General features: G+C 37.3%; 1 protein-coding gene across 1 annotated transcript; it reads right to left on the reverse strand.

Annotated features, from left to right (window-relative positions):
* Positions 1-1,666: 1,666 nt before the first annotated feature.
* Positions 1,667-3,015, reverse strand: LOC132029667 (zinc finger CCCH domain-containing protein 20-like). The gene has a single exon (XM_059418977.1). The coding sequence runs from the start codon at positions 2,973-2,975 to the stop codon at positions 1,977-1,979; it is 999 nt and encodes a 332-aa protein (XP_059274960.1). The 5' UTR covers positions 2,976-3,015; the 3' UTR covers positions 1,667-1,976.
* Between the last annotated feature and the right edge of the window lie 7,821 nt (positions 3,016-10,836).

Consider the following 10,836-nt stretch of genomic DNA (forward strand, 5'->3'; position numbering starts at 1 on the left):
TTCTGGCATCCACGTCACCCTCGTAATCTCTCCTTTGATAAATAAAGGCTTAATGCATATGTAACTTCCTGAAATTGTCTTTCTTTTTTATTTTGACATTTTAACTAAATTTTATTTCTATTCAACTTCTGAATTTGTCTTTAAATATATCTATCAAACACAATTTGACTTACATAATATTCTATCTTCAATATAGCAATTATGTTAATATATATTCTAATTTAATTATGTCATATTTTAGCTAAGATTAGCAGCAATTGAGCAAACTCTTAATTAAGCTGACAGTGGAAGAGAAGAACCAGCAGAAAATGAAACATCCATGACCTAAAAAATAGCTTACCACACGTCTAAAATATTACTTCACCTTCATTACCATAATTTAATCTTTGCTTCTAATAAAAATCAGATTTAGAGGGTTTGATAAACACACTTAAGCGATTTAGTTTCGAAATTCATTGGTGATCAACATGATCGAGCGGTCAAAATAAATAAAATGACAAGTTTAAAAGGCCGCATATACATTAAGCCATAGATAAATATGTACACCTCTCTTAAATTTGCTAAATTTATGTTTTTCTTTATGGCTTCACTAGGATAAGGATTTACTTAAGTACTAGCTTAGCTCTTATTTCAATTAGGGGGAGAATAACTAAGTTCAGTTAAGATTTTGAAATCTGTTTGTATTTAAAAAAAAACATTTTTTGGTCAAAAATACTTTTCAAAAAAATATTTTGAAAAAGCAGCAGTTTATATTTAACTAATCAACTTGAAAAATATTTTTATCAAGATTGAAGCGTTATTTTGTGTCTAAAAACTTGACGGAACAATTTAATTTTCTAAAATAAACACTTTTAATTTACTAGAAATTTTACCAAATAGACTATTAAGTCATCTCCATTAACAAGTAGATACAATCACATCTGGAATGGATCTCGAGAACAAAGAATTTCTTGGTGGAAAATAAATTTAATTTTGTTAGGCCAGTAACATAACACAGAATGCCAAAAGTTTTCAAAAATACAACACAACCAAATTTTCTTGAAGCTATAACTTGTGGCCCTTGTGTGAGACGTCATAACTAGTAACTTTGGCTTAATCGCCCTAATTATTAACAAAGGTAGAAAATAACAATGGGGGGCAAAAAAACAAAATCCTTATAAAGAATCAATTTCAACACCCACGATAAAGACGTTGATATAAACAAGCAAACTTAAATAAAGGAAATGTTCTATCATGACAAAATACCAATCACATCAACGTTATCCCTTCTTATGAATTATCATATCCCCCAAAAATTGACACAAAGCATTGAACTAGTATAGCCTTGCCTCTTCAAAACAAGCCACCACTGCAAGTGATACACAAAATCATGAACCAAAATACAAGCAACTTTACCTAGTTGGATAAAGATTTTTATAGTCTTATATAAGAAAAATACATCAATCAAGTTGGCATTGTGGTCCATATATAAGAACAAAACACTACTTTTCAATTCCATGATTGGATACACATTTGATTCAAGATTATCTCAACACATATGGAAGTTCAAGATTTATACAAACATGGTATTCCCTTTTGTAATTAAAGCTAGAAACTGCACCAACAATAAAAAACAAACATTATTAAAATCACGAAACTTTAGCACTTAGTAAAAAGCTTTAAAACATTAGGAAAAATAGCAGAAATGAGATACAAATCGATAAAATCTTATACATCTGAAGCCCCTGCAATTAAAGAAAGATCCATTGTTCTAGATCTTTTTTTCTTATGTACAAAATATTCAAAACTCCACCAATTTTCCTCCTTTTTTTTTTTTTTCCCCCCCGTTCTCAAAATACCCAAAATAAGCAAAAACACAAAATAGAGATTAAAAGGCTAATCTTAATCTCTCCATCTCGAACTATATTTACACCAATAATCTTCAGTAAATGACCATGTCTATACAAAAGTCAAAGAGGCCTCAGATCCGACCCGAATCACTTCACTAATTCGGATACCCATCCAACATCCGGAGCACCCGAATCAAGAGAGTTTTCCATACTGAGTTTTGCATAAATCCTGGCCCTTAGATCCCTCCCAGATTCCACCCTTTCCATTGCTGGCTCTTCTTCGTAATTCTTCTCCCACTGATCAAACACCGCAACCCCAGATCGGGTTGGGTTCCGGGTCGGAGTTGTTGGTAGGCTCATAAACCCGGGTCGGAGCATGGATGGGCTCCTTGGTGAACCAAACCCGGCCCATGTAGGGTTAGGACTGCTATTCATACTCATACCCCTCGCCATCCCAATCTGCATATTACGCATCGACTCAGCCAGCCCGTTAACGGCACGTGGCGTCATCGGAGGTGAGTCAAACGGCGAGTCAAACCCGGGTCGAGTAGGAGAGCCGTCAGATGACTCCGCAGCATGGCCACGTGGGCTGTTGTTCTGTGGGAGGACGCGCAGCTGCTCAGGCGTGTGAGCGAAGAAGCACACGCGCCGGCGACAGTGGGTCCCATCCTTACAAGGCTGCGTACGATAGCGAGCAGGGTGTAGCCAACACTCGAATACACCGTGTGCGTACTCACATGCATCACCTTTCTTACAGTTCCCTTTACGGAAATCAGGACAAGAAGTGCCAGAATAATGATACTTAAGTGGGTCCCTCCGACGAGCCTTCTCACCGGGATGTGCATACGGACATTCCGTCCAGTCATGTGACCTTCCACGTGCACATTTCCTCACTTTAAACTCATACATACGGAAATTATCACATGAGAACGCGTCCACTGGAATATCTAAACCATCAGAATCGAACATAACGTCGTTTGCATTTGACGGAAGGTAACGCTGTAACGCCGTTAAAGCGTCGTAACCAGAATCAGGACTAGTGGATATGTTGGAAAATGGGGAGTGAATATCAACCGTTGGATCATCCATGATGTCCCAAGGAGGGACTTGGACGGTCGGATGAGGTGATCGTCCGATCATCATCATTTTTAGAAGCTTTCTTTGTATACTCCTCTCTCTCTACTGCTTCTCCTTGGAAGCTGATGGATGCAGCAATATAAACTACTTTATTAACTATGGTTTAGGAGTTTGGGTTAAACTATGGTTAGGTTAAAATATCTACAGTTTACCACTATCTACTTACTCTACTAGGGTAAAATATTTAGATATCTTCCCACTTGACGCGGATTGCGAGGTCCACTAAGGTGTTTCCCGGTATACAAGGCCACGTTGCATTGTATTTTTGTCTATTTATCTAATTAAATTTAGTACATACATCTTTTTCCTTTTTGGGCAGGGAGTTTTCTTCTATTGAGGCCTAACTCCTTTGATTATTAGAGTAATATAGTAGAACATTGAAAGGGTACATCTGTTATCTTAATTATTACGGGAGTATGTCTTTTGATGAGAAAATCATAAAAATGAGGTATTTTTGGAAAGTTTTTAAAATATATTAATGAGTAATTATTAATCTTTAAGTTCGTATGCATTTTTGGTCTCTTCCATTACTGATTTAATTAACTTTTACAAGAATTGTGGGAGAAAAAAGGATCTTGTATAGCTTTTGTCCAATTGCTATTTTGGTCTATTTCTGAAATTTGATGTAATGTTTTGAGGTACAGTTAGTTTCTGCTATTTTTATTTTTTTTGTCGTTCGATATAATTTTTGATGTTGCAATTATTAAAATTTGACGAGATCTTCCTGGTGGTTTATGTTAAATCCTTTTTTTTCACAATTATTGTTAAATCTAATAACTTGAATGTGTTAAATATTTGATGAAAACTAACGGTGTTCACTTTTGGCAAATTTAGAATATTAAAACAGCTTAAGAGTATATTTAAGGTTCCGTTTTTGAACTTCTCCGAAACACAAGGGACTATTTTCGTCATTTTTTGTGTCTTTTCATCGGCAAAGTGGTCGCATGTATAAAAGAAGAAAAGGATAATACAATCATTAAATTAGAAGAATAGGAGTAACATTTACACTTAATGATAAAATTCTACCCCATGTTGAGCTTGAGTATTACTCTAATTAGTCTAATTATGTGATATCATCAGAAAACTCAAGAAAACTATCATGCATACAACTTGATTAATTGAGGAGGAGGGGAGAGGGAAGATGGGATCAATTGTCAACCTACACAAGTAGACGTGCTTGGGGTTGAAGTGATAAGTGCCTAAATTAAATGGCCTTTGCCTACCAAAAGAAAGTGAAATTGACAATTACAAGCCACCATACCTGAATCCTTATCCGACTTTATGATTGTCCACTTTAGCATTTATTTTTTGCAGCATATAGCGCGACACTTGTGCCTTGTTTCACTTTGGGAGACAGATGCCCCTAAATCCTAATTGTGATGGAATATGTCTATAAGTAGAGAAAGTATTCTTAGACCAAATTTGCATATAAGATAGATAATTATAACACATTTTAATCAAGCATAAAATTCAAAAACTACATTCTAAAGCATGATAGCAATCACGAGAACCTTCATATCCATCTTATGTTGTGTGATTCAAGAAATATTCAGATTTTAATATTTGTATGAGCAAGTGTTACTCCAAATACATTGCTTTCTATAGTGGAAGATTTTTTATTAACCACGTTCTTTTAGGTAGAAATCTGCCATGACTCAAACTCGAGAATTCATGATGGCACCTAAAGAACAACTAACACATAGGCAAACTAACTCAATTTCGAGAACAAAGACAGAATTTCCACATATATATAGAATCAAAGCTATTACATTGTGGAAGCAGAAAAAATGGATACTAGTTTGAAATAACACCTAAATTCTACAACAGGTTAAGAAGCATCTAGTGTGAAACTGAATACAAGAGTTCAAGAGACGCAACCCGAAAATGAAACATAAAGATAGGGTTGAAGCAACTAGACAAACCAATAACGGATAGCTTACCTCTACAGAATATCTCAACGCCTCGAGCAAGATCATTGTTACTCAGCAACAACACTAGTAGATGAATCCACACAATTACATAGTTAGTGGTGAGTCAAAATGAATCATAGTTGACCTGTTCTCTTCTATTATACCCCTGGAGCAAATCTCGAAAATATATGCATGAGCAACAACAGGGTATAGCATAACAGTTGAGATAATCAAAAATAGGACTAGATAAAAATAAACAATAAAAAACTGTCAGTACGACATGAGTCCTCCTGGTCCTGGACAAGGCCCTAGACCTAACCAGTGGGCCCACACAGATAAGGCTGTTACCCCAAATCTATAGGAACTTAAAAATAAGACTGCTAGACCAAATCGACGTGTCCATGCATGAAAAGATTGCTGGACATCAATACAGTATACCGGTTATATCACCTCGATAATAAAGCTCACACAATAGGGAGAGAAATTCAATAATATTAACTGAAACTCATAAATATGTAATCGTCAACAGCATACTATATAGTTTGAAATCATTTATGCAAGTTCTAAATCATGTTTTGAAAAATTATCTAGAAGTTCGAGTCTCACTTATCTTGAAATCAACAAACTTTCAAAACCCGAAACATGTAAATCTCCATCAAAACAATCTTTCAAGGCCTCAATCTATGCACAATATCGAACAAAGTTGAAATTAGGCTAGGTAAATCATTTTCATAATTTTAGAACAAGCCAAGCTCAATGGAAACTCAACAAGTTTTAAATCATGTTTTGAAAAATTATCTAGAAGTTCGAGTCTCACTTATCTAAAAATGAACAAACTTTGAAAACCCGAAACATGCAAATCTCCATCAAAACAATCTTTCAAGGCCTCAATCTATGCACAATATCGAACAAAGCGTTGAAATTAGGCTAGGTAAATCATTTTCATAATTTTAGGACAAGCCAAGCTCAATGGAAAGTCAACAAAAAAGTCTGTCTTGAGTCAACAGTCCAAATCTCAAAATAAATTTCATAATAGAATTAACCATAATCCCACGACTTCATAATTTTAGGACAAGCCAAGCTCAATGGAAAGTCAACAAAAAAGTCTGCCCTGAATCAACGGTCCAAATCTCAAAATAAATTTCATAATAGAATTAACCATAATCCCACGACTTCAAGTACATTCTTAGATTTTCATTTAGAGTTTGTTTGCTAACTTGTCTACCATGTACCGACTTCCACATTCCATTTCACCACCTGAACCACTTGTTTAATTTTACAAAAAGCTAAAAAAGATGTAAATTGGAGAAAGCCTATGCACGAGAAATATAATGCCCTCATCCAAAATGGTACTTGGACCATTGTACCTACATCCAAGCAGTAAGGCCTCATTCGTTAGCACTCGGTGGAGGTCGGAATTTGAATGGTTCAAACCTTAAACGATTAAGTGTATTTGTTTGTATTAAAATTTAAATACTTATTTGGTCTGAATAGGTCTTAATTGTTAAGATCTAGAAGAAAGTATTAAAATTATTAAGGTTTTCACCATCAATCTGTCCACAACTACTAGCCACTAGTGAAACATAATAAATATACAATTCAAATTCATATTGATGATGAACAAATCATCTCTACCACTCCAATATATGTCTATGTATGTATCATTTTGTGTTAAAAAATTATATCAGTCCATGCACTCGCCTACTCAAGCTCATTTTCAAGCGTTGAAGCGTGTATTGTGTTATTTGAAAGGTACATTCTATCTTGGCTTACATCGTCACTGCTTCCATAAACTTCTCATTAATGGGTTCTCTAACACTGACTGGGTCAGCTGTCCGAATGATAAATGGTCTACACATGGTTATTGTATCTTTCTTGGTCCTCTCTTGGTGCTCCAAGAAATAGATAGTTGTTGCCCATTCTAGCAACGAGTGTGAACAAAGAAGTTTGGATGCCCTTACTGCTGAAATAACTTGGATTCAGACACCGTCTTCAAGATTTACAAGTATCTTTCTACCTGTCGCTTCGAAGCTTTGGTGCGATAATCTGTCAGCTACTTGTATTATTGCCAATCTGTTTTTTCTTTCTAGCACGAAGCAAATGGAATTTGCTTTTCACTTTGTCAGAGAAAAGGTTGTCTCCAAGGATCTTGAAGTTATCTATATTAGGCAAGAGAAAAGGTTGCTGATAACTTACAAAGAGTTTGCGGGTTAGGCAATTTCTATTTCTCAGAGACAAGCTTCTTGTTGTTGACTAACAACTTCATTTGCGAGGGGATGTTTGGCTATCTAAATATAAGGTATAATAATCGTATGATAACAACAATCTTCTTCCTTTTCAAACCTTTGTTGTGGTAATTTACAAAGAGTCCTTGTAAAATAGGACTTCATATTCCCTCAGTAAAATCTCATATATAACCATGTGTATCAACATAATATTATCATCAATAGAGAATCGTTTAATCTTAAACTCTTACCGAAAGAACTTGTGGAAGCATCGACGATGCTTAACACAATTAACTAGGTTGAAACTTCAGATGATCATAACTACTTTAGCTGATTGTATCAGAGCAGGATCCAAGATTTGAAGTTTGAAGATTTTGGCCATCTCAAATTAATAAATAAAAAGAGGCAAAATAAAAGCCTAATGATGACCAAGGGGGTTTGAACCCTCAGCCAAAAGGATACCAAAGCTTAACAGGTTCCTTGTCTTCCACTAAACCAACAACATAGTTTGTTAAGAGGTTCCCAGCTCGTAATTCTTATATATTCTTGGGTTTCTCAATATAAATACAGAATGTGCACAAAAGATACTAGGTTCCTGGGAAACCCTACTCAACACCCTGAATCCGCCCCTGGATTGTAAACTATATGATTTTTGTTTACCCGAAAATCGATTCAGTTGAATTTGTTCGTGTGGTGAAGGACACGTGGACCAAAATGACCAGGAAAAGCAATATAATTGATAACTAAATCGATATGAACGAAATACAAGTAAATTAAATAGTTAAGAATAGCCTGAGCCTTGATATAGCTTCGGACTTGGCTGCTCCGGACAAGCTACTAACTTAGTCCAGGTTGGATCTGAGAATAGTAAAGAAACTTAATAACAATGCAAGTGTGAAATGTATGTTTGGTATATATCTTAGATCTTGTCCCTTTTATAATGGAATGATAAGTCCTATTTATACTTGGGACCAGGGTACACATTCCATTAATTGCTCCCCTACTAATAATATGTATTAACGTCACAATAACGGTAGCCAATAAAGAGGACAGTAAAGCCAATAAAGAGGACAGTAAAGCTTATTAATGCCCCGTGGAAGGTGAAAGTCCTGCTTGTAACAGTTGACCGTTGCTTACCAACCGGTGCTATCTCATTACTACGAGTAACCGGTCCCTTCAGTTTCTTCAGTATCATTAAAACTGTACCGGAGGCTCGGAGTGTTGTTTGTATTTGAGTCATGTCTATTAACAGGTGTCATCATGGCATTCGTCCAGTTGTATTCTACGAATTTAGCCCAATACAGATAGTCCCCTCCACTTTCCAGTAACCCGAACAGGTGTGACCGGGAAGTGCAAGTGGCCATTGAAAATTTGTGACTGAAACGTTTCTGACGGTTGATAAGACGCATCCTGATGTGTTCTGACGACTTTATGCACGTGCTTGTCATTGAATGGGTATCGATTTGAACTCTCTTTTGTAGAGTCCTGAGGCTCATGATGGCTTTTGATGGCTCATAATGGCTTTTGTCGTCACCATTCGTCTATACGAATAAGCAACAGAAGTCCAACTTGCTTCACTCTTCTTTTCCTTTAAACAAATTTTTCCCTTTGCAAAAAATGTATCTATTCAAAAGCAAATTTCAATCATCAGAAAAAGAAAACTCTACCTCCTAATCTGTCTCTTCTCGTCAAAATGTTGATCACACCAGTTGTTTCCTCTGATATCGCCGCTTATGATGTTTTCGGTACTTTTACTGCCACAACTCCGCTGCCCTCTTCTGCCGTAGGAGAATGTCTCCGCGGCGGCAAGAATCCCTCCAGGCGGAACCCTCTTGCTAAATCTGTTATTCCTAAAAACTGTCTTTGGGAGAATGATTTTACTGTAAAGACGGTCATACTAGATGATCCCGGCGTTCAGGGCTCCTATGCCGGAGATTACCATACTCAAATCACTGCCGGCATCCTCCCTAAAGTAAAGAAGGACTGCCATAAGACGGATGCTGAAATCCTTATCCCTGGTCCGAATGAAAGTATGAGCTCTTTCCGGCCACGATATTCATTCGTTTACCCATACCCTTTCTCGATGAAAATAAAAAATTCCGTTAACGAAGTAATCCTCGATATGTCTAGGCGCTACAAAGTTTGCATAGATCAGATAGGACCTTTAGTGTGGAGAACCGTAGCGAGCATCATGTACTTTGCTAAACAAGCCAAAGTGGGGTTTACCCTAGCCCACTTGATCTGGGTGTACTCCCAGAGGATATTTCGGGGAGGGGTGATAAAGCTTGCAAAAAGAGGCAGCAAGTCGCTACTCACCACCCTTAATGATGACCATGACAGAGGCTGGTCGGAGTATGTCGTGATCATTGCCAATGCCGACCTTCTTCCTCCCTGTGGAAGGCCTATTCCGAAAAGGTGGAATCCTACTCATAAGTTTTTGTCCTTTTCCTGAACTTGAATGCTTTTGTTTTTCGAACCATAAGATCCTTCTTTTTCTTTATATTTTGCAGCTATAGTCTGGGAACCCCCATAAATCGATAAACTTAAAGACTGGATCCAAAGTATACTGGACGTCTCTACCCTGAGATAAAAACATGGAAAATTATGTCCAAAGGCTGAAACTGGATTCTAAATAGTCATGGTAAGGGCGTTTCCATTGACAACTTCTTACACCATTCTTCTTTAAGATTTCTTACGATTCAACTGCTCTTTTCAGATTTTCCTAAGTTAACCCCTTATGTTCGGTTAAGTAATATTTTGGATGATGCCGAGGCAGCCCTCCAAATTTTTTACCAAGCTCGGGAGCCAGTGCGCTCGGAAAACCTCCTCATCAAGTTGCCAGTTTGGGGTTAAACGGATTGAAGAAAATATGGCAAGGGCCCAAAAAAAGCCAATCGAATTCCTCCATGAAGAACTGAGAGGTCATCCCCTACTCCTGCTGCCGTCGGTATTTCATTAATCGTGGACTCCTGCTGAATCAGCTCCTTCCACAGTTGCTACACTAGCTTTTTTGATTCTTAACACTCGCCAAGGGGATTCGCATTCTAGAGAATGCTTCCCTTCCACCCAGCGGAAGGGGCTGGTGAATGAATATCCTGCTCCGACAGATGAGCCGAATGAGTTTAGGATGGTAACTTTCCAGGTCCCTGCCGAGTGCCATCATTTATCCATACGTGTGGTGGTGACCAACTACATGAAATACGTGGCTTCGGAGAGGGACCAGAGGAAGACACACGTGGTTTTCGCCAAATGCATGATCAATACTTGCAACCATGCAACCTGGGTAACTTTCTTTTCTACCGTAGGACTTTCATCTTTACCCTTCGTATTCAGAACATAACTTCAATTCTGTTTTTTGTATAGGCCAACTTTTTTTTCAATGAAGGCCTCCAGAAAATGATTGAAGAAAACGATGCCCTTGCCAGAGAGAGTGATTCAGCAGAGGAATGGATGTTGGCTACAAAATCTAAGCTGGATTAGATCTAGGAATTAGAAGCCAGACTTGGCCAGTACAAAGCTAACAAAGAAGCCTTCAGCCAATAGGCCACTATTCTACAAAACCGTGTTGAGGACTGAAAGAAAAGGTGGGGCCTAGCTAATGATACTGTAGCGGAGATAATGGAGAGTATTTTCGATCTGGATGTGGATGTGCTCATTGGATGAACTTCTCCAGGTGAAGAAAATGAGGTCGTGGCGATCCGTAAGGATACTGAGAAGCTAAAAAACTGGATAGCC

This window comes from Lycium ferocissimum, chromosome 9, assembly GCF_029784015.1.
Source record: "Lycium ferocissimum isolate CSIRO_LF1 chromosome 9, AGI_CSIRO_Lferr_CH_V1, whole genome shotgun sequence".
NCBI lineage: Eukaryota > Viridiplantae > Streptophyta > Magnoliopsida > Solanales > Solanaceae > Lycium > Lycium ferocissimum.

Excerpts from the sequence above, each read along its gene's own strand:
- LOC132029667 (XM_059418977.1), bottom strand. The coding sequence starts at position 2,975 with ATGATGATGATCGGACGATCACCTCATCCGACCGTCCAAGTCCCTCCT.